Genomic DNA, 25,063 nt, shown 5'->3' with positions numbered 1-25,063 from the left:
CGTTCGGTGCAAACCAGCATCTGCAGTTCCTTCCTACACATTGATCTAATCTCCTCTGTCTGCATGTGACCCACATCCCTCCATTCCTTGCATAATCCATGTGCCTATCTAAAAGCCTGTTAAATGCCACTGTCGTTTCTGGCTTCACTACCACTTGCCCTGCGCATCACCGTTACAATTTGCCCCTCTCACCACACCGCTAGGCCCTCTAGGCACCTGAACCTCACTCTCCAACTTTCTTTCTCCCAAACTTTCCTTTCTCTCGCTCGCCTCTCCTCTAAACGCTGATTAGGTCTTTGTGGAGCAAATACCCACCGCCGTGCACTGTTGGCAGTGAAAATCTATTAATCTCCAGCCCCAGACTGCAAAATAACTCCCCACTGCGAGTGAAAATGACGAGAGAGAGGGAGAGAGAGGGGGAGGGAGAGAGAGAGAGAGAGGGAAAGAGTGAGAGAGGGGGGTGAGGGGGATAGAAAGAGAGAGGGGGAAGGAAGAGAGGGGGAGAGAGAAAGTGAGGGAGAGAGGGGAGGATAGGGGGAGATGGGGAGAGAGAGGGGGAGAGGGAGACGGCGAGAGAGAGGGGGAGAGGGAGGAGAGAAAGGGGAGAGAGAGAGAAAGGGGAGAGAGGGGGAGAGAGGGAAGGGGAGAGAGAGAGAAAGAGGGGAGAGCGAGGGAGAGGGGGCGAGAGAGAGAGGGGAGAGGGGGGGGAGAGAGAGCGTGAGAGAGATGGGGAGAGAGAAAGAAAGAGGGGGAGAGAGAAGGGGATAGAGAGGGGGGAGAGAGAGAGAGAAAAAAAAATGTGAATGCCCCTTTGTCAAATATTTTACACTAAAAAACAAAGATGGAGCATAGATGAGTACAGCACTGAAACAGGCCCTTCGGCTCACAGAAGAGAGGCACAAAATGCTGGAGTTACTCGGGACTGCGGGACAGGCAGCATCTCTGGAGAGCAGGAATGGGTGACGTTTCGGGTCGAGCCCCTTCTTCAGACTGAGGGCTCACTGTTTCTGTGCTTAACATGAAGCCAAATTAAATCAATCTCAGCTGCCTGCACATGATCCATATCTGTTCATTCCCTGCATATCAATCTTTCCATCTCAAAGCCTCTGAAACGCCACTGTTGTACCTGCCTCTGCCACTATCCAACAGTGCATGCTCTGTGTGGAAAACCTGCCCCGAAAATCTCCTTTCAACTTTCCTTCTCTCACTTTAAAGGTATTCTCCCTGGAGTTAAGGGGTAGGCCATTTAGAACGGAGATGAGGAAAAACTTTTTCACTCAGAGAGTTGTAAATCTGTGGAATTCACTGCCTCAGAAGGCAGTGGAGGCCAATTCTCTGGATGCTTTCAAGAGAGAGTTAGATAGAGCTCTTAATGATAGTGGAATCAGGGGGTATGGGGAGATGGCAGGAACGGGGTACTGATTGTGGATGATCAGCCATGATCACATTGAATGGCGGTGCTGGTTCAAAGGGCCGAATGGCATGCTCCTGCACCCTATTGTCTATTGTCTTTGACATTTCCACCCTGGAAAAAAATGTCCTGACTTTTAACCCTACCTATTGCTGGCATTGATTTCAAGAGGACTGGAATACAAAAACAGAGATGTATTTATTCACAAAATGCTGGAGTAACTCAGCAGGTCAGGCAGCATCTCGGGAGAGAAGGAATGGGTGACGTTTCGGGTCGAGACCCTTCTTCAGACTGAGATGTAATGCTGTGGCTCTATAAGGCGCTGGTCAGGCCGCATTTGGAGCACTGTGAGTAAATTTGGGCCCCATATCTGGGGAAGGATGTGCTGGCTCTGGAGTGGGTCCAGAGGAGGTTTACAAGAATGATTCCAGGAATGAGTGGGTTAGCATATGATGAGCATTTGATAACACTGGGCCTGTACTCGCTGGAGTTGAGTAGGTTGAAGGGGGGATCTCATTGAAACTTACAGAATAATGAAAGGCACAGATAGAGTGGATGTGGAGAGGATGTTTCCACTGGTGGGGGAGTCTAGGACCAGAGGTCACAGCCTCAGAATTAAAGGGCGCTCTTATGGAAAGGAGGTGCAGAGGAACTTCTTTAGTCAGAGGGTAGTTAATCTGTGGAACTCATTGCCACAGAGGGCTGTGGAGGCCAAGTCAGTGGACATTTTTAAGGCAGAGATAGACAAGTTCTTGATTAGAACGGGTGTGAAGGGTTATGGGGAGAAGGCAGGAAAATGGGATTCGGAGGCAGAGATCAGCCATGATTGAATGACGGAGTAGACTCGACGGGCTGACTTGTGAACTATTCCTCCCACAATTTTGTACTCTTCCACCTCTGGTGCTCCTGAGAAAACAAAGTTTGTTTTCTTTCTAGCTAATGCCCCCTGATCCGGGCAACTCGAGCAAGCTTGCTTCCCATTTGAAGAGGCCGGTGGAGGAGGGTGGCTCCGGTGGGATAAAACAGGGTGACCACGGGGATAAGCTGTAAGCAAGCTTAATAAACTTCTCCCGTCTCCTCGCGGTTCTGACGAGGGATCGCTGTCATGAAACGTTCGTGCAGTTTCTCTTCCCACAGATCTGATCTGACCTTTCCAAAGATCTCTGATTTTATTTTAGATTTCCTGCAAGTCTACTTAGTTTGATTTTCCACGATGTGGGATTCTCGTCTGCAAATGACAGTCATTGATTGCTGAAGCAATTGGAAAGCTGAGGTCAATAGATTTTACTGAACCAAAGATATTTAGGTTTGTGGAGTTTGGGCGCCTGACTTCGTCAAATGGCAGAATTGGCATCGATCGGGTAGGCAGTCAGCATTGTTTTCCCATGATGGGGGTGTCAAAAACAAGAGGGCCGAGTTTAGAGATACAGCGCGGAAACAAGCAGAGGCAGGGCCTCGAAGGGCTGAATAGCCTCTATACTGCAAGGAACTATGGAAATGTGCAGTCGAAGTTAAGCACATGCCCAAAGGGTGGCAATAAAACGATAGGAGTCGTCCTCAGTCGAACTGGACCCACTGTATCTGGGGCTGGGAATCAGAAACATCAGAATAAAAAGTGTACAAAGTAGTCGATGCCTTACACGGACAATTAATGACATTGTCATCTTCACACACTCTGAGTTTTAAAAAATTGTTTTTTCTCCGAATGCCCATTTTTCAAACAGTCCGGGAATGAGAGAATTATTCATCATGGATTGAAAATGGGCTCATCCATTAATCAATCCATTCTTCTGTGGCCTAGATTAATTGTACCACGGGGACTGCCAGATTCCCCCACCTTCCTGCCTCCGCTGTGCCAAGTAAGAAAAACCTCAGCCCCAGCCCGTCACTCCTCATGACTGAGATATTCCATCTCTTTCAAACTCCCCCCCACCCCCCCTCTGACTTTAAAGCCTCTAATCTTTGACATTCCCATCCTAGGAAAATATTTCTGAAGTTTACTCGATCAGTACACTTCTCATAGCTTTATATACTTCTGTCAGGTCTTTCTCAATCTCCGACGCTCCAGAGAATACAATCCAAACTTCTCTACATTTGTCCAACCTGCATTCTGGTCAACCTCTCCCGCACCCTTTCCAGAACCTCCACGTCCTTCCAGCAAAGGGTTAACCAGAACTGCACACAAAACTCCCAATGCGGCCTAATCAAAGTCTTATAAAGCTGTGGCATAACTTCCTGACTACTCAATGCCCCGACCGATGAGGACAAGAAGACCACACATCTTCCACACACCACTCTATCTACTTGTGTTGCTACTTTCAGGGAACTGTGTACTTGGACACCATGATCCATCTCCACATCAATGCCTTTAAGAGTCTTGCCATCTGGGCTAAAGTTCACCCACTTAAACATCGACTCGGCCATTCAATCTGATCCTGGCTAATCTACTCCTGGCCTCAACTAGGCTAGATCTCAACAGGCCCATAAACCCTGATCTCTCAAAATGTCATCTACTGCCATTCAAGTACAAGTCTGAAGAAGGGTCTCGACCCCCGAAACGTCACTTCAGAAATGCTGCCTGCCCCGATGAGTTACTCCAGCATTTTGTGTCTATCTTCGGTGTAAACCAGCATCTGTAGTTCCTTCCTACTCACTTCTAATTAGCTGGCCGTTGCAACATTTTGGGGCAGGGAATTCCAGAGATTCACCACCCTCTGTGAGAAGGAATCTCTATGTACCTCCGTTTTAAATAATCTTTCAAACGACTTCTAATCAACTCTATACTTTCCCCTTCCATTCAATGGCATTTGATTGACTGAAATATTAAGCACATTTGCACATCTACCAAGTTTAGTTGTGTTTACTTTAGAGATACAGCACGGAAACAGGCCCTTTGGCCCATCGAGTCCAGCGATCCCCGCACATTGATACTATCCTACACACTAGGGACAATTTTACATCGGTACCGAGCCAATTAACCTACATATCTTTAGAGTGTGGGTGGAAACCGAAGATCTTCGAGAAAACCCACATAGGTCACGGGGAGAATGTACAAACTCTGTACAGACAGCACCCATAGTCAGGATCGAACCTGGGTCTCTGGCGCTGTAAGGCAGCAACTCTACCGCTGCGCCTCCGTGCCGCCCTTTCGTGGCATATGTGGCATTTGTTGCCTACATTCGCCAAGTGAGCGCAGATGGGATGCTGAGTGGCAGTGCCAACCCAGCACAATCGTCGATGTGCAACTTGCTGCCTTGTCGGCCGCTGCCCACGATACACAAAGCGTGCCGGATGACCTTGCCATCACAAAGCATCGCCGTGCTTCAAACGGGCAAGGCTGCCAGCATCCATCCCTTCTGGACACTCCAGCTGCCAGGCCCAGTCCCTCCCCCCCCCCCCCGACACTTGCTCTCACTAACACAGGCGACCTTGAGTGTCAGCCGCCGCTCCTGTGTTTCAGTCTGAGACCATCTGGGCTGCAAAGCCCACGCTGTTAATCCAAAACCACTCTGCCTCTCCCTGAGAAGCCTTTCGTGCTTCAGCAGTGTGGAAGGAATGCAGCTAAAGCGTGGAACGCAGATCCAGTTTTCATACGGAATGGGGACAGACAAAGAGAAAACGAGACTAACTTACAGTTGCCAACCACTCCCCGGACTATTCTAAAGCATTTAGAAGATTACTACACAAGGGGAATCAAAAACTTGAGGAGTTGAGTATAGGAGCAAAGAGGTCCTTCTGCAGTTGTACAGGGCCTTAGTGAGACCGCACCTGGAGTACTGTGTGCAGTTTTGGTCTCCAAATTTGAGGAAGGATATTCTTGCTATTGAGGGCGTGCAGCATAGGTATACTAGGTTAATTCCCGGAATGGCGGGACTGTCATATGTTGAAAGACTGGAGCGACTAGACTTGTATACACTGGAATTTAGAAGGATGAGAGGGGATCTTATCGAAACGTATAAGATTATTAAGGGGTTGGACACGTTAGAGGCAGGAAACATGTTCCCAATGTTGGGGGAGTCCAGAACAAGGGGCCACGGTTTAAGAATAAGGGGTAGACCATTTAGAACGGAGATGAGGAAAAACTTTTTCAGTCAGAGAGTTGTGAATCTGTGGAATTCTCTGCCTCAGAAGGCAGTGGAGGCCAATTCTCTGAATGCATTCAAGAGAGAGCTGGAGAGAGCTGTTAAGGATAGCGGAGTCAGGGGGTATGGGGAGAAGGCAGGAACGGGGTACTGATTGAGAATGATCAGCCATGATCACATTGAATGGCGGTGCTGGCTCGAAGGGCCGAATGGCCTCCTCCTGCACCTATTGTCTATTGTCTATTTTCTTTTTCGGTTTCATTCGTGCGGCACGGTGGTGCAGCTGGTAGTGCTGCTGCCTCACAGTGCCAGAGACCCGGGTCTGACCCTGATCTCGGGTGCTGTCTGTGTGGAGTTTGCATGATCTCTCTCCTGTGAACGTGTGGGCTTCTTCTGGGTGCTCCGGTTTCCTCCCACAGCCCAAGGTGCAAACTCCATACAGACAGAACCAGTAGTCAGGATCGAACCTAGGTCTCTGGTGCTGCAAGGCAGGTACTCTACCTCAGTGCCATTGGGCAGCCCTAAAGCTACTCCTTGTCCTCCGAGCCCGAAGCTACATCTCAACCTCACTCTGAGAACGGTTTACCTTAAAGAGGTGAAACGTCGAGAGAGGAGTTGAATCCATTCTTTGAAATCGACTCCTTTTTTTTAGCTGGAGTGGAAGAGTGAGGAAGTATAGGGAAGAGAAGCCATATGCGGATGGTTATTTTATTGACAGGTGGACAAACTGGAGGCAGAGTACTATTACTACTGAAATCTGTATGGACGAACAGGAGGCAAAGATCTCGAAACTAAACTAAACATTACCGCTGCAGTCTCAATGGTTCAATGGTTCGTTATTATCACCTGGACCAAGGTACAATGAGATTCTTTTTTTGCATGCAGATCAGCAAGATTATTGCCATACATCGGCACATAAACACGGGAGACGAGAGATGTTCCCGCTGGAATCTGTACGGCAACATAGAAACATAGAAAATAGGTGCAGGAGTAGGCCATTCGGCCCTTCGAGCCTGCACCGCCATTCAATATGATCATGGCTGATCATCCAACTCAGTATCCCGTACCTGCCTTCTCTCCATACCCCCTGGTCCATTTAGCCACAAGGGCCACATCTAACTCCCTCTTAAATATAGCCAATGAACTGGCCTCAACTACCTTCTGTGGCAGAGAATTCCACAGATTCACCACTCTCTGTGTGAAAAAAAACGTTCTCATCTCGGAACTAAAAGACTTCCCCCTTACAGGGCCATCTTAATGCATGGGCCTGATGGGCACTTGCCCGGGGCCCCACGAGCATAGGGGCCCCATGCTGATCTGTGTATGTTAAGTGACTTGCAATAAATAAATACTACTTTAAAAATGTAGGTTCAATAAGTGCTTTTTTCGCAACATTTTCGGTCCCTAAGTGCTTCTCACACGATCTGTAAGTGCTTTTCGCAACAATGTAGCACCCTAAGTCCATCGCTAAGTGCTTTTCGGTAAGTGCTTTTCGCCGGCACGACGGGGGGGGGGGGGGGCTGGTAGGGAAAGGGGGGTGGGGGAGAGTAACGGTAGGGGCCCCAGTACATTGCTTTGCCCGGGGGCCCATAATGCTGTAAAAACGGCCCTGCCCCCTTATCCTTAAACTGGACTTCCCCAACATCGGGAACAATCTTCCTGCATCTAGCCTGTCCAACCCTTAAGAATTTTGTAAGTTTCTATAAGATCCCCCCTCAATCTTCTAAATTCCAGCGAGTGGGGTTAGATTAACAATCCACACTTTGGGCCGAGTGATGTTGTACCTAGCTCCTTGGACTCTGCCCACACTGACCTGGGGCAAAGGCAGAGGGCAAGGCACCCCAAGTGACAACTGACCCCAGGTAGTGAAGACTTGCCCCCCTCCAACTCACCTCCGTCGTTAGCAGTCCAAGAGTGGAGGTCTATCACCTGTCAAAGCTGTTTTTAAATGTAATTGGCAATTGCAAAACCATTAAAATTGAAATAAGTAGCTTATAAAATCAAAATCATTAGACATCTTTAATTAAGGAAAATACAGTTAACTTCAGCGGCAGGAAAACATAGAAATAAATCAAGTCATTAAAGGCTCATTAATTTGCCTTCTAACTTCTACCTGACCCCTACTTCATCAATCCAGTGCCGCCAAGACGCCGGGCCTTAAATCGAGAAAATAAGAAATCACAAATCTCCTTGGGCCAAGATCGGATTTTTCAGAGAGTTGGACGTTGCAAGATGGTGTAGAAACGTGGCGATTCTCTGTGTGCTGTTCCAGAAAAGGATCTGGTGTACCCATGTGTAGCATGACCTGTGTGTACTGCATGCGGAATAAGCTTTTCACTGGATTTCTCCACATGTTACAATAATAAACCAAGCTAATGCTAAACTTGTGCCTGCCACACGCACTGCTGGTATCACTCGGGTCTCCGATCTTGTGCTAGGACCAATCTATGGTATTATTCAGGTTTAGTTTAGTTTAGTTTGGAGACACAGCGCGGAAACAGGCCTTTCGGCCCACCGAGTCCATGCCTATCTGCGATCCCCGCTCACTAACACTATCCTAGGGACAATTTACAATTACACCAAACCATTTAACCGACAAATGTATACGTCTTTGGAGTGTGGGAGGAAACCGAAGATCTCGATGAAAACCCACGCAGGTCACGGGGAGAGACGTACAAACTCCGTACAGACGGCGCCCGTAGTCGGGATCACACCCGGGTCTCTGGTGCGGGAAGGCAGCATCTCTTCCGCTGAGCCATTGAGCTCTCTGATCGAGTGCTCGGACCAATGTATTGTATCATTCATGCCTCAGGTGGAGTGGGAGGACCAGCCTATTGCAGGATCGGATCTAGCTGCTGGACACCCGGCTGGGCTAACAAATGTGACTCTCCTGAAACGACCAGCAAACCCCGATACCTGCGCTTCACAGTCCCATTATGGACACTGCAGTCTGAGAAACAGTGGTTTTCAACAGCACAATTCCACCCGCTATTTCAAGGATGTAACGGTCGGGCAGGGAAACAAAACCAAAGTGTTTATTTTGGCAGAGTCGCCAGGATTAATCGTTTGGCTTACCGCAAGGACCCTTGTGCTTGATGGTGATGTGCTTTCTCAGGATGCAAGCCATGGCTTCCAGTTCACACTCGTTGCCGTAGATGTGCTCATCGCTGCCGCAGACAGGCTCGTACACGCTCTGGCAGCTCTGCTGGCACTCACACACAGCTTGGTTATTCTTCACAATGCACTTGGACCCAAAATCACACACTACGTTCACGCACGGACTTAGATTGTTAAGGTCTGTTTGAAGAGATCAGGCAGGAGGTTAAGGTTTAAACGCATGCTTTTCCCCTGGCGGTGGCTTGGCTAACAAATGACCAAAGCAATCAAACCCGCACAGCCATTAGTTCACCCATCCAAGTCTCCAAACAGGGACATGGACACCTCCTCTGCCCAGGAGTTGCAGGATCTCTGTTCCAACATACATGGCCAAGCCTTGGGAGATGGCCCATGTAGTTTTGGGAGCCTCGCTCATATGGAAGCCTGCTTCCCACACCTCTCTCTTTTGTAATCTGCCTGTTTGGGTTTCCAGAGATTTACAGAGTTGTTGCCTCTCCAGGAAATGCATTCCAACCAGAATTGGATTTGTCAGCGTCAATGGAAGGATGGGCAAAACTGAAATCTGAACAGAAATTCTGGAGATGCCACAGATCTGGTTTAATAAATGGGGATGGGGGAGGGCAAGGGGGAGAGGGACATGGGGAGGGAAAGGAAGGAGAGAAAGGGGGAGCAGGGAAAAGGGAGAGAGGGAAGGGAAATAAAAAGAGAAGGGGGGAGGGGGAAGAGGGAGACCGAGAGGGAGGGGACAAAGGGTGAAAAAATGGTGGGAGAGAGATAGACAGAAAAAGCAATAGAGATAGAGATAGATAGACAGATAGAAAGATAGATAGATAGATAAATAGGCAGGCAGACAGACAGACAGATAGATAGATAGATAGATAGATAGATAGATAGATAGATAGATAGATAGATAGATAGATAGATAGATAGATAGATAGATAGATAGATAGATAGATAGATAGATAGATAGATAGATAGAAAGAAATAGAGAGAGATCAATAGAGAGAAAGATAGATAGTTAGATTGAAAGATAGGTAAAGATAGATAGAGAGCGATAGATTGCTAGAGATAGAGAGAGATCAATAGAGAAATTGAGAGAAAGAGAGACAGATGGTAAGATAAATAGATAGGAGAGAGAGAGAGAGAGAGAGAGAGAGAGAGAGAGAGAGAGAGAGAGAGGAGAGAGAGAGAGAGAGAGGAGAGAGAGAGAGAGAGAGAGAGAGAGAGAGAGAGAGAGAGAGAGAGAGAGAGAGAGAGAGAGAGAGAGAGAGAGAGAGAGAGAGAGAGAGAGAGAGAGAGAGAGAGAGAGAGAGAGAGAGAGAGAGAGAGAGAGAGAGAGAGAGAGAGAGAGAGAGAGAGAGAGAGAGAGAGAGAGAGAGAGAGAGAGAGAGAGAGAGAGAGAGAAGTCCTTTCACAAAGCTGAAGTCAACGATGTCTATTACAGGTTATGCTACGGTTGTACGAGACATTGGTGAAGCCATTTTTGCAATAGTCTGTTCTGATTTAGTCACCCTGCTATAGGATGGATGTCATTAAGATGGAAAGAGCACAGAGAAGATCGAAGAGGATGTTGCCAGGGCTTGCGGGCTTCAGCTATAGAGAAAGGTTGAGCAGGATAGGACGTTATTCCTTGGATCGCAGGAGGCTGAGGGGTGATCTTATAGAGGGGTAAAAAATCATGAGGGGAATAGATAGGGTGTCTTTCCCAGGGTAGGGGAATGAAGAACTAGAGGTCAGAGGTTTAAGGTAAGAGGGGTAAGATTTAATGAACCTAAGAGGCAACTTTTTTACTGAGAGATTGATAATAAATTCTGCAATCCTGACCTCCAAATGAGGAACTGCAGAATCTTGTGCAAACTACAAAGTGCTGGAGGAACTCAGCGAGTCAGGCAGCTTCTGTGGAGGGAGTGGATGGATGAGGTTTCAGGTCTGAAGGAGGGTCCCGACCCGAAACGCCGCCCGTCCATTCCCTCCAAAGATGCTGCCTGACCCGCCGAGTTCCTCCAGCGCTTTGCGATTTGGTCCAGATAACCCTGAGTTGGTTGGAGAGCAGTGGATAAACAAGAGGCTTCACTGGTTGAGCTGCTGACTCACAGCTCCAGAGATCCAGGCTGGATCCTGGCCTCCAGTGCTGTGTCTGTGCAGTTCTCATGTCCTCATGGATCAAAGGCTTGTACACACTGGAATTTAGAAGGATGAGAGGGGATCTTATCGAAACGTAAAAGATTATTAAGGGGTTGGACACGTTAGAGGCAGGAAACATGTTCCCAATGTTGGGGGAAGTCCAGAACAAGGGGCCACAGTTTAAGAATAAGGGGTAGGCCATTTTGAACGGAGATGAGGAAAAACCTTTTCAGTCAGAGAGTTATGTGAATCTGTGGAATTCTCAATGCATTCAAGAGAGAGCTAGATAGAGCTCTTAAGGATAGCGGAGTCAGGGGGTATGGGGAGAAGGCAGGAACGGGCTACTGATTGAGAATGATCAGCCATGATCACATTGAATGGCGGTGCTGGCTCGAAGGGCCGAATGGCCTCCTCCTGCACCTATTGTCTATTGTCTATTAAATGCTCCCCCTGGCCAATATTTGCGGGCAGCGACGAGAGAGGTTGTTAAGGAATTGTCATGCCAGGCTGAGTTGCCCGCCTCCTCTCATCTCACCCCACCCTCTCCCTCCACTGCAGGCCCCGACTGTGCGGCTTGTGTGGAGGCTCTCAGGATAGCAGCAGGTGCCTCCGCCTCGTACAGAAACACTTAGCAAAAGGCGCAGAGAGAAATAATTCAGCTCGGCTCGAGGCAGGCGCTGCTGCTCGCTGATGCTCAGACTGTACGCGCGCTGCAAGAATTACAAAGTAGAAAGTTTAAAATTCTAGTCCCACAGTTTGCAGCACCTTGAACGCAGCACTCGTTAACTAACATAAGACAGACACAGGTGTAGGACACGCTGATCCCAGACACACAAAGCACACAGCCAAACACCAGGGCGTTAAAAAAACCCTCTTCCCTTATAATAACAGTGTCCCTCTCTATCGCTTGCCCCCTCTACCAAAGGGAGGGAGGATATTGGTTGATGGTCGTTGTAGGCCGTGCAACATCCTCCCTTTCACCTACTAGATATGGAGAGGATGTTTCCACCAGCGGGAGAGCCTAGGACCAGAGGGCGCAGCCTCAGAATTAAAGGACGTGCCTTCAGAATGGAGATGAGGAGGAATTTCTTTAGCCAGAGGGTGGCGAATCTGTGTAATTCGTTGCCAATGATGGCTGTGGAGGCCAGGCCGCTGTGTAGTTTTAATGCAGGGATTGATAGGTTCTTGATTAGCAAGAACGTTGAAGGTAACGGGGAGAAGACAGGAGAATGGGGGAAATATAGATCAGCCAGGATCGAATGCTGGAGCAGACTCGATGGGCCGAATGGCCTAAATCTGCTCCCCTGTCTTGTGTGCACAAGTGGCCATTCTTCTGAAGACACTCTGTGCGACTGTGTGTGGTCACCTTGAAAGATTCACTGCATCTTAGCTGTTCAACCGGGTTCTGGGAAACACCTTGCCTGTACCACCGAGCACTTTCTTTCTTTTACATGGGCAGATGTTCCAGGATGTTTTACTGCCGATCGACAACATAGATAACAGATAGTGACATTTAAGAGGCTTTTACATCGACACATAGATATGCAGCGATATGGATCGCAAACTGGCAGAGGAGATTATTTTAACTTGGCCTCCTGGTCGGTACAGATACTGTGTGGGGAAGGTGCCTGTCCCTGCGTTGGGCTGTTCCATGTTCTCCTTTAGAATAGATATGATGATTTTGTGAATAATTAGTCGGGATGTGTGTTTTCCATCCAAAGAATCGGATGAGATTGGTTCAAAGAACTCAGCGCTGCCTGTACATTTTTTTCTTGCCAGTGGTAATTGGTTATTAAGGAGGGAAAGTATGCTCTCTCTGTACTGAGCGCTGAAGGAAAGGAATCTGGGTGCAGTCTGCGGGGATATGACAAGACGCTCACATTTTTATGATGAGGCATGTCACCGACTAGGCAGCCTGACTCCCTAATGAGAAGCTTCTGTACAGAGGCAGGAGAGTCACAGACATGCAAGGTTTCACCAGCCTTACCCCTGCACCATGGACCAAGACAGTAACCTGAACGCGGACGTCTGACTTATTTTATCCAAATACTCTCAGCAAATACTCCTCTTGCTACATTAGAATAGTGTATATTATTACTACATTAGAAATGCATAAAGGAATTTCTCACAAAAGGGATGCCATCTTAAGTCATGGTAAAGGAAGATAAGACACAAAATGCTGGAGTAACTCAGCGGGACAGGCAGCATCTCTGGAGAGAAGGAATGGGTGACGTTTCGGGTCGAGACCCCGCTTGTGCTGGCTTTATATCAATCCCCCAAAATCCTTCCACACCGTTTTCATGAAACATTATTTGGCCAAAAAAATGTAATTCCAGTACAGGAACAGGACGAATATACTTTAATTAACCGAAGAGATTGGCTGACATCCACTTCACTGAAACGGAAGCATAATGTCCCAAAAGGGTTAAATTTATTTTTGTGCCTTTCCCGATTTTGCACATCATGTTAAATTAATAAGGTCCTTAGGTAAGTGCAGACAGGAGGGAGATTTTACAGAGGGAGATTTTACAGAGGCAGAAGTATTTACTGTTTCTCAAATGTTATCAACATTGCCCATTAGCTGAGAGCGATGGGGAAGATTGAGTGATGAAATCTAAGACATGCTTTAACAGCCCAGGAGGACCGAGCCCTGGTTTATGGATAAATATATTTGCTCCTGTTGGATATCCAGCAGCCTCATCGCGCTGCACGACAGAAATTTCCGAATGATCGATGTGGGGATTCTGCTGTAACAAGCATGCTTCAAGATACTTTGTTAGCAGGCTGTCTAACGAACAACTTCAGTCTGACTTGCCGTCAATCTGTCTGAGGGGCTAGAGTGTTTTTTATTTTTAAACACACCCTTTATGCAAACTTGCATATCGTGCACAGGAAAACAGCTTGTACTTGGGTAGCCACCACATGCACGATTTAATAAGCCATGATTCATGAGGACTTGGGGAGGAGGAGGGGAGTCCATGCTCGGGGGAACGTGACTGATGCACATACATAGACGCACACAGATACTGTAGGCTCAAAACATCCCCCGTCTACACTCCAAGACACCGCTGTGCAGAACTGCCCGATCGTTTCAGGAAACGGTTCAGGAACCAAGGACCCAAGACTCAATGTCAAACCCTCACTGGTTTGCTCTGCATATCCACTCCCTCCACCCCCCCACCCCCCCACCCACTCCTGCATCCATTTATCACCTGCCACGCTTTGTTCCTGCATCCCTAGCTTTCTATCCACCACCACCCCTCCCCTACAATCAGTGATCGAAATGACACCTGTCGATGTTCTCTGGGCAGCACGGTGTTGCAGCGGTAGAGTTGCTGCCTTGCAGCGCCAGAGACTGGCAGGGTTCGATCCTGACTACGAGTGCTGTCTGTACGGAGTTTGTACCTTCTCCCCGTGATCGCGTGGGATTTCTCTGGTTTCCTCCCACACTCCAAAGACGTACAGGTTTGCAGAGTAATTGGCTTCTGTTCATTGTAAATGGTCCCTAGTGTGCAGGATAGTGCCCCCCGGCGGGGGCTTTAATGTCGGGAGCCCCGACCGCCCCGACGTGCAGTGGCAGCGTCTTCGCCCGCCCTGAATCGCGGGGCCTGGGTCAGACCACTGCGGACCTTTCACCGTCTGGCGAGGCCTGGAATAGGCCGCGGGATGCTAGGGTTATCACTGATCGGCGCGGATTCGGTGGGCCGAAGGGTCAGTTTCCACACTGTGTCTCTAAAGTCTAGCGATGCTGCCTGACCCCCTGAGTTACTCCAGCACTAAGTGCCCCTTTTGTCCAAAGGTCTGTCTTATAAGGAGAGTCTGGATAGGCTCGGTCTTTCCTCTCTGGAGCAGAGGAAGATGAGGTTTGTAAAGTTATGAGTGGCGAAGAGAACGTGAATTGCCCCACTCAATTCCCCAGGGTAGTGGGGTCCAAAACTAGAGGGTATAGGTTTAAGGTGAGAGGGGAAAGATTTTAAAGGGTCTTGAGGGCAACTTTTTCACACAGAGGGTGGTGCTTGTACAAGACAAGCTGCTATCTTGTAGCTGTTTTTTCCTTTCATTTTAAGCTGGTCAGGTACAACAAGAGTTTAATGAGCTAACAGGAGGAGTCGCAGTGACTTCATCTGTATTGCAGTATTTGCAAGCAACCAACTTATCCAACAAGAGATAAAAAATAAAACATGCTTTAAAAAATGACCCAATGAAACTGGGGTGAAGGTTGCTTTATCTGATAAAATGAGTTGGATGTCAGGGGGGAACCAGTTACTGGAAACTCACCGAGATGAACCATTTAAATACCTCAGGGGCAAGAGCAAGTCTGATTAGTTTAGAGATGCAAACAGGCCCTTTGGCCCACTGAGTCCGCGCCGACCAGCCACCACCCCGTACAGGAGACTAGGAGAGACCTCTAGGAGACTACAGGGTGTCAGATGAGGAGAGAAAAGGAGTGCAATGTAAAGCCAGAGGAAAAATATAGGTGTAAGGAGACAGGTGGGAGGAAAGGGGGGAGGGGGGGGGGAGGGGAGAGGGTGATGTGGAGGTACAGGACGTAGGAGGAAAGGGTGTGCACAGAGGTGGACCGGTTTGACTGGAAAGAGAGAGGGCATAAGAGGATATAACTTGAAATTGGAGAATGCAACATTCATACCATTGGGTCGTCGGCTACCCAAGGGGAATATGAGGTTGTGTTCCTCCAGTTTGTGTGTTTGGCCTCACGCTGGCAATGGAGGATGGGAGTAAGAGGCGACCGTGGCTGACAAGGGAAGTCAAGGACGGTATAAAAATAAAAGAGAAGACGTATCACATAGCAAAGATGATCGGGTAGCCAGAGGATTGGGAAACTTTTAAAGATCAACAGAAGGTGACTGAAAAGGCAATACGGGGAAAAAAGATGAAGTACGAAGGTAAGCTAGCCAAGAATATGAAGGGGGATAGTAAAAGCTTCTTTAGGTGTGTGAAGAGGAAAAAAATTAGTTAAGACAAATGTGGGTCCCTTGAAGACAGAAAAAGGTGAATTTATCATGGGGAACAATGAAATGGAAGACGAATTGAACAAGTACTTTGGTTCTGTCTTCACTAAGGAAGACACTAACAATCTCCCAGATGTACTAGGGGACAGAGGACCAAGGGTGATGGAGGAGCTGAAGGGAATTCACATTAGTCAGGAATAGGTGTTGGGTAGACTGACGGGACTGAAGGCTGATAAATCCCCAGGACCTGGTGGTCTGCATCCCAGGGTACTCAAGGAGGTGGCTCTTGAAATCGTGGACGCATTGGAGATCATTTTCCAATGTTCTATAGATTCTGGATCAGTTCCTGTGGATTGGAGGGTAGCTAATGATAACCCACTTTTTAAGAAAGGAGGGAGAGCGAAAACAGAGAGGGGATCTTATGGAAACATATAAAATTATTTAGGGATTGGACACGCTAGATGCAGGAAACATGTTCCCGATGTTGGGGGAGTCCAGAACAAGGGGCCACAGTTTAAGAATAAGGGGAAGCCATTTAGAACTGAGATGAGGAAAAACTTTTTCACCCAGAGAGTTGTGAATTTGTGGAATTCTCTGCCTCTGAAGGCAGTGGAGGCCATTTCACTGGATGCTTTCAAAAGAGAGTTAGGTAGAGCTCTTAGGGCTAGCAAAATCAATGGATATGGGGAGAAGGCAGGAACGGGGTACTGATAGTGGATGATCAGCCATGATCACATTGAATGGCGGCGCTGGCTCGAAGGGCCGAATGGCCTACTCCTGCACCTTCCGTCCGGCGGCTCGGCCTGAAATAGGCCACGGGATTTTTCTCCGCCCGGCGGGGGCTTTAATGTTGGGAGCCCCGACCGCCCCGACGTGCAGTGGCAGTGTCTTCGCCCGCCCTGAATCGCGGGGCCTGGGTCGGACCACTGCGGACCTTTCACCGTCTGGCGAGGCCTGGAATAGGCCACGGGATTTTCTCCGCCCGGCAGAGGCTTCAATGTCGGGAGCCCCGACTGCCCCGACGTGGCAAGTTCAACAGCCTGACCGCGGGAGAAGACGGCAGGGGAAGAGAAAATACATTCTGGCCTTCCATCACAGTGAGGAGGTGACTGGAGGAGACTCACTGTGATGGATGTTTCTTTTTTTCGTTTTGTGTTGGTTTGTGATTGTGTGTGTTATTGCTTATTTTTATTGCTCTTATTGTTGGACTGTGGGTAACGGAAGTTTTTCCAAACGACTTGTTTTTTTGGATGACAATAAAGGCTATTCTGATTCTGATTCTGATTCTATTGTTTATGTATCTATGTATCTATGGCCCAGGACAGAAAGGTCAGTGTGGGAAAGGGAAAACAAGTTAAAAATGGTTAGCAACCGGGAGAACCAGCAGGCCTTGGCAGACAAAGAGTACTAGTGTTTGGCAAAATGGTCACTTCTTGCTGCCTGACCCGTTGAGTGTCTCCAGCACTTTGTGTTCTGCTCAGGATTCAACCATTTGCATTCCGCGTGTCTCTGACTTGCCCTCGTTGCCGAAGTGTTTATACGTTTAATCCTGATGATTTTCCAGTGAACGGTTTCGCCTATAAAGTCTAGGCCTGATCTCGCCGATGTAAAGGAGGCCACATCGGGAGAGGCGAATGCGTTAGTGGTGACCTCTGCCGTACAGAGGGCCCTGTCCAACGTGCCGTGTCTTGGAGCTCAGCTGGATCAGAGCGGGGGGCTTCTCATTAGGATGAAGTTCTGACTTTGGGGAATATTTACATGCTAGTTTGATACCAATCTGAAGGCAATGGAGTTTCACATTCCCATCTGTCGGAACGCTGCTCTGCAAATGTTGTTTGCGTGACCAGGAACAGTGACAGCATTGTCTACGCAGATGAACTCACAGATAATGTAACTCTCTTCAGAGGTTTTATATATATTATTATGTCTAATACTTCAGACACACGTACACACACATACATATATGTGTGTGTATATATCTATATCTATATCTATGTGTATATATATATATATCTATATGCAGATGCAACTGTACTGTGGGCAGTTTTGGTCTCCAAATTTGAGGAAGGATATTCTTGCTATTGAGGGCGTGCAGCGTAGGTTTACTAGGTTAATTCCTGGAATGGCGGGACTATCATATGTTGAAAGACTGGAGAGACTAGGCTTGGAATTTAGAAGGATGAGAGGAGATCTTATCGAAACGTATAAGATTATTAAGGGGTTGGACACGTTAGAGGCAGGAAACATGTTCCCAATGTTGGGGGAGTCCAGAAAAGGGGCCACAGTTTAAGAATAAGGGGTAGGCCATTTAGAACTGAGATAAGGAAAAACTTTTTCAGTCAGAGAGTTGTGAATCTGTGGAATTCTCTGCCTCAGAAGGCAGTGGAGGCCAATTCTCTGCATGCATTCAAGAGAGAGCTAGATAGAGCTCTTAAGGATAGCGGAGTCAGGGGGCATGGGGAGAAGGCAGGAACGGGGTACTGATTGAGAATGATCAGCCATGATCACATTGAATGGCGGTGCTGGCTCGAAGGGCCGAATGGCCTCCTCCTGCACCTATTGTCTCTTGTCTATATATAGGTACAGCAGGAAATCTGACCATTTGGCCCACCCAGTCCATGCCGACGATCACCCATCCATTAATCTTATTTTTATAATCCCTACATTAATCTTATTTTTATATAATAAGATCATACGTGATAGGAGCTGAATTAGGCCATTCTGCCCATCAAGTCTACTCCGCCATTCAATCATGGCTGATCCATCGTTCCCTCTTAACCCCATTCTCCTGCCTTCTCCCTGTAACCACATAGCCATAATCTTCCCACAATCCCCCCACCTGATTCCACTTTTCAGCTGCACACAAGGGCAATTTTACAGAGGCTAATTAACCCCTCGACCTGCATGTCTTTGGCAAATGGGAGGAAAATTGGAGCAGCTGGAGGAAACCTATGTGATCACGAAGAGAACTTTACTTCAAACTTTAACGATACAGCACAGAAACAGGCCCTTCGGCCCACCGAGTCTGCACCAACTAGCGATCATCCCGTACACTAGCACTATCCTACACACTAGGAACAACTTACAATTTTTACCGAAGCCAATTAACGTACAAACCTGTATGTCTTTGGAGTGTGTTAGGATACGGGAGCACCCGGAGAAACCCCACGCAGTCACAGGGAGAATGTACAAACTCCATACAGACAGCACCCATAGTCAGGATCCAACACGGGTCTCTGGCGTTGTAAAGCTGCAATTCTTTTGCTGCGCCACTGTGTGGCCCAGTTTGAATCTACCTGGACCCATCTCCAGCAAATTGTCCCAGATCTTACGCAGAGTTTACATTTGTTTGGACTCATGCAATGAATAATAAAGTTCCATAACATTAAAGTCAGAATGGGACTTTTCCCCTTAATTGCGTCAACCATTTCGTATGATCGAGGCTGACCCAGCTCAGGTCACATCTCGTCTTCTGTGCCAGTTCCCCAGTGCCCTGGTCTGTCGAAAAATTATCTACTTCCTCTTTAAATTAATCCATCCAGCCTCACATTCCTCTGGGACGAACAAAGCCCGAGACTTAATAATGGAGTCTGGTTTAAATGTAGCCTTGGATATGGGGAGTGCTGATACCATACATTGAAGACCGCAGAGTGCAGCACAGGAACAGTCAGAGTAAGACATTTTCATTCTTGTGCTCTAACCCTAATAAAGGCCAGCCTGAAGTGGGAACCTGACCCTGAATATCGTCTGTCCATTTCCTCCACAGATGCTAGCTGACCCACTGAGTTTCTCCAGCACTTTGTTATTTGCTAAGAATCCCGTGCCTGCACTTCCTTGTGTCTCTGACGTGCTCTTGCGGCTGAGGTATTTACGTGGCTAGTCCAGACAAATTATTAGCAAAAGGCTTTCCCCGAACATCTAACTATTCTTATCGGACGACTGCCTCAGCCCAGTTTTATTGTTTTAATTTTAAATCCTATTTGGTTAAATTGGTTGCTTGTTGATGAATTAGAAACTGCATTACGGGTGAAGTCACTGCAACTCCTCCCGCCAGCTCATCCTGTGTCTCCAATACAGCACTTGCTTTCCGAAATGCCGCTGCTGCTGTGTGTCAGAGTGCGGAACAAGTAAATAAAGGTAATTGGCAAAGGTGGCACGGTGGCACAGCTGTAGAGTTGCTGCCTCACAGCGCCAGAGACCCAGGTAAGATCTTCACTTTGGCTGCTGTTAGTATGCTCTCCTTGTGACCCTGCGGGTTTTCTCTTGGTGCTGCGCTTTCCTCCCGTACTCCAAAGACCAGCAGGTTCATTGGCTTTTATAAACTGTAAATGGCCCCCAGTGTGTAAGATGGTGTTGTGCACCCTGATGTGGTTGCTGGCCAGCGTGGACTTGGTGGGCCGAAGAGCCTGTTTCCACGCTGTATCTCCAATGTAAAGTAAAGGAAAGTTTGGGATGTACAGTAGCAAGGGGTTAACTTTTTGCCTTGGATCTGTCATTGTCAGGTTATTGTCAAGAACACTGCTGTGGTGACACGGTGATTAAAATTGCTGCTTCTGAGCTGCAGGGCCTCAGGGTCGATCCTGGTCGTGGTGCTGCCTGCCAAGAGTTTGCACATTGTCTCAGTGACTGAGTGGGCATCTGTTCAGTCACCACTTTCCTCCCATCTCCCAGAGGTACACCGGCAGATTAATTGGCTGCAGTAAATTCGCCACAGTGTGGGTTAATGATGTAAAGGAATCTCGGGGTCGTGGGCAGGCATGTCAGAGAGAATCAGCAGCAGGACTAGAGGGCGGCGCGGTGGCGCAGCAGGTGGGACCGCTGCCACACCGCGCCAGAGACCCGGGTTCGACCCTGATCTTGGATGCTGTCTGTGTGGAGTTCGCACGTTCTCCCTGAGACCGCGTGGGGGTGCTGCGGTTTTACCCCTGGCTGCTCTGCTTTCGTCCCGCATCCCAAAGACGTGCGGGTTTGTAGGTTCATTAGCCTCTGTAGCATAAAATGGAACCTAGTGTATAGGGAGTGGATGTGAAGGTGGAATAACATGAAGCAAGTGTTAAAAAAAAAAAATGCCTGAGTAACTTAACAGCTCAGGCAATGTGTTGATTGGGGCTGCTTCTTCAGAGATGCTGCCTGACCTGCTGAGTTGTAAACCAGCATCTGCAGTTCCTGGTGCCTCCATTGAACTAGTATGAATGGGTAATCAATGGCTGCTGTGGATTCCGTAGGCCAAAGTGCCTGTTTCCATCCTGGGCCTTCAAACTAAACTACAGTGGATATAGGAGAGGGATAATGGGATTGACGCGAAGGGTCTCCTGGGGTCCACATGAACCTGATGGGCCAAATGGCCTTCTTCTATGCTACTCTAAGAATAAAAAGCCCACTCAGCGCCCAACGCAATCCAATCCAACTCAACTCCCGTACAACTACATCCAATTTTGTCCGGGGAAACGAGTTCACAGCACAGGCAGCGTTGGCTTTTTGAGTCTACAGTATCAGTATAAAGGAAAAGCAATGCATTCTGAACAAGAAGAGGCCTCCAACCTTGCAGAAGCTCTCTAGCTCCTCGTTAGCAGAAAGTAGAAGACAAAACACATCGAGAGCTTGGGGAACGTATATCACTTGAAAGATCCCAAAATAATTCACCACTCGAGAAACATTTACAATTACAAGAGGTCTTTGGTTCTGGAAGGAAAATAACTGTTCTCCCAGCGTGGAATGAAAGGGAGGGGCACCGATGGCATCTTTTGCAGCCATCAGTTCATTCTGCAGCAAATGTGATTGCTTTTCATGGAGGAGGTCATAGACTTTAGGATGAGGAACAACCCGAGAGTGCCCCTCACGTGATAGCTTTTCCTGACCCTGTCCGGCAAGGCCACACTTCAGGTGGGAAGACACCTCGCGGGTAAGGTCAGAGGTGGACAGTGATGCGCTGCTCCAACTGTGAAAGGACAGTTCCCCCAGACAAGACAAGACAAGTGGTCATCAGTGAGACACTGCGTACGAGAAAACACACACAATTGAATAAAGGAAAGGAACACTGTGGGCAAGGCAGCACGTGTATGGAGTGGCGGGCTGGCACTACCGGGTGTAATGGACATGCACAGTGATGGCTCGACGAGGCGAGATGGCTGATGGGTTCAGGAGGGGGATGGAAGGATGGTGAACAGGAACGACACTGCGACACGCGTTGGCGGGACGACATTGTGATCCCGGAGGCGGGGGGGATCGCAGGTCAAAGTCACGAGGAAAGCAACACTGCACACCACGTTCTTACACAGGTCGGCACAAGACGGGAGATTCACACACAGGCGCGGCGTGGCACGGTGCCCCTGACCCTTACCGCAAGGCCCCTGGTGCTTGACCGGGATGGAGATCTGCCCCAGGCACTCGGCCTGCCTGCGTTCGCAGTCGTTGTTGTAGCTCTGGCTGTTCTGCCCACACAAGGGGCTGTAGGCCCCGTCGCAAACGATGCGGTCGCAGGAGCAGCGCACGCTGCCTCGCAGGTTGAGGCACACGGCGTTGAACTTGCACTCCTCATGGCACATGTCTGCAACCGAGAGAGTGAGCAGATATTAATGAAGGCACAACGTGCTGGAGTAACTCAGCGGGCCAGGCAGCATCTCTGCAGAACATGGAACTCCTCTTGAATGTCACTAAAACTAAGGAGCTGATTGTGGACTTTAGAAGGGCTAAACATCCAAGGATGTACACGCCACTGGAGGAGATAAATGGGTCTACTGTGGATAGGATGAGCAGTTTTGAATACTTGGGAGTCCGCATCACTGAGGATCTGACATGGGCAACGCACATTGCCGCACTGGTGGGTAAGGCAAAGCAGCGCCTTTACCACCTTAGACAGCTGAGGAAATTCAGAGTGTCTCTGAGGATCCTTCGGTGCTTCTACTCTGGGGCTGTAGAGAGCATCCTGTCCGGCAACATTACAGTCTGGTTTGGGAACAGCTCTGCCCAGGACAGGATGGCCCTGCAGAGAGTAGTGCGTTCGTCAGAACGCACCATGGGAACTACACTCGCCCCCCTGCAGGACCTATACATCAGGAGGTGCAGATCCAGAGCAAGCAAGATCATGAGGGACCCCTGCCACCCCAGTAACGGACTGTTCCAGGTGCTACGATCAGGCAAACGCCTCCGCTGTCACGCTGTGAAAACGGAGAGGATGAGACGGAGTTTCTTCCCACAGGCCATCAGGACTGTCAACTTTTACAACTCCAGAGACTACATTTTATCTACACTATAGTCAAGTCAAGTCAAGTCAAATTTATTTGTCACATACACATACTCGATGTGCAGTGAAATGAAAGTGGCAATGCCTGCGGGTTGTGCACAAAAATAATTACAGTTACAGCATATAAATAAAGTTAATAAGTTACTAAACATAGCACAAAAAGTGTCGACAAAAATTTAGTCTCTGGGGTTATCAAAGTTGACAGTCCTGATGGCCTGTGGGAAGAAGCTCCGTCTCATCCTCTCCGTTTTCACAGCGTGACAGCGGAGGCGTTTGCCTGACCGTAGCATCTGGAACAGTCCGTTACTGGGGTGGCAGGGGTCCCTCATGATCTTGCTTGCTCTGGATCTGCACCTCCTGATGTATAGGTCCTGCAGGGGGACGAGTGTAGTTCCCATGGTGCGTTCTGCCGAACGCACTACTCTCTGCAGGGCCATCCTGTCCTGGGCAGAGCTGTTCCCAAACCAGACTGTAATGTTGCCGGACAGGATGCTCTCTACAGCCCCAGAGTAGAAGCAATGAAGGATCCTCAGCGACACTCTGAATTTCCTCAGTTGTCTAAGGTGGTAAAGGCGCTGCTTAGCCTTACCCACCAGTGCGGCAATGTGCGTTGCCCACGTCAGATCCTCTGCGATGCGGACTCCCAAGTATTTGAAACTGCTCACCCTATCCACAATAGACCCATTTATCTCCAGTGGCGTGTACGTCCTTGGATGTTTAGCCCTTCTGAAGTCCACAATCAGCTCCTTTGTTTTAGTGACATTCAAGAGGAGGCTATTGTCCTGACACCAGAGTGCCAGATCAGCCACCTCCTCCCGGTAGGCCTTCTCATCGTTGTTGGAGATCCGGCCCACCACCACAGTGTCATCAGCAAACTTGATGATGGAGTTTGAGCTGAACCTGGCCCTACAGTCATGTGTGTACAGGGAGTACAGTAGGGGGCTAAGGACGCAGCCCTGGGGGATCCTATGTTCAGGGTGAGGGAGCTAGATGTGTGTTCCCCCATCCTGACCACTTGGGGCCTGGCAGTGAGAAAGTCCAGGTGTTGTAACTGTAATTCTTTTTTGTGCACAATCCGCAGGCATTGCCACTTTCATTTCACTGCACATCGTGTATGTGTATGTGACAAATAAACTTGACTTGACTTAACTAGGTGGCCTCTCATGATTTTGTAACTTCATAGAACATAGAAAAAGTACAGCACAGGAATAGTCTCTGGGGCTCGCAAGATCCGTGCCAAATATAATGCGAAGATAATTAGTTAAACTAATCTCCACTGCAAGCATGTGATCCATATTCTCTGTTCCCTGCATATCCATGTGCCGAACTAAAATTCACTTAAACACTGCTGTCCCACACACCTCCTTTAAACGTCGCCCCTCCGCGCTTAATGCTGTACCCTCTAGTCTTTGATATTTTGTGGGGAAATGGTACTGACTACCTACACCTCTCATAATTATATATACTTCAATCAGATCTCCCCTCAACCTCTGACATTTCAGAGAAAACAACCAAGTTTAGCCAAACTCTGCTTGTAGTTAATATCCAATAATCGAAACAGCATTCTGGCAAACCTCTTCTGTGCCCTCTCCAAAAGCTCCAAACCTCAAATGAGGCGGTAGTTTAGAGGTTAAATTAAAATTCAAGAAACTGAATTCAATAGTTTAGTTTGGTTTAGCTTTGAGATATAGCGCCGAAATAGGCCATTCGGCCCACTGAGTCCACACCTACCAGCGATCCCCACACATTAACACTCGGGACAATTTTCACATTTTTACCCCAAGCCAATTAACCTACAAACCCATCGAGGTCCCCCAGCAGATTAGTGGTCTCTCCAGATTCCAGCATCTGCAGTGTCTTGCATCTCCTCTGCTCCTGTAGAGACTAGTTCATTGGAGATGTTTAAATAATAATTCAAGAAACTGAATTCAATAGCTTAGTTTGGTTTAGCTTTGAGATATAGTGTGGAAATAGGCCATTCGGCCCACTGAGTCCGCACCCACCAGCGATCCCCGCGCATTAACACTGCCTACACTCGGGACAATGTTCACGTTTTTACACCAAGCCAATTAACCTACAAACCTGTGGGTCAATGGCGTGTGGGAGGAAGCCGCAG

General features: G+C 48.3%; 1 protein-coding gene across 10 annotated transcripts in view; it reads right to left on the bottom strand.

Moving 5' to 3' along the window:
• The window catches only part of agrn (agrin), a 519,366-nt gene that overhangs the window by 121,769 nt on the left and 372,534 nt on the right, over positions 1 to 25,063 (bottom strand). For all 10 annotated transcript variants that reach the window (XM_078425207.1, XM_078425208.1, XM_078425209.1 and 7 more), the window contains 2 exons: positions 22,045 to 22,251; positions 8,569 to 8,790 (listed from right to left, as the gene is read on the bottom strand). In XM_078425207.1, the coding sequence (XP_078281333.1) occupies positions 8,569 to 8,790; positions 22,045 to 22,251 (429 nt within the window). The remainder of the gene's footprint in view (positions 1 to 8,568; positions 8,791 to 22,044; positions 22,252 to 25,063) is intronic.

The sequence above is a fragment of the Rhinoraja longicauda genome, chromosome 30 (assembly GCF_053455715.1).
Source record: "Rhinoraja longicauda isolate Sanriku21f chromosome 30, sRhiLon1.1, whole genome shotgun sequence".
In the NCBI taxonomy this organism is placed as follows: Eukaryota; Metazoa; Chordata; class Chondrichthyes; order Rajiformes; family Arhynchobatidae; genus Rhinoraja; species Rhinoraja longicauda.
The sequence above is the reverse complement of the archived record's forward strand: the minus strand, read 5'-3'. Positions and strand labels throughout refer to the sequence as shown.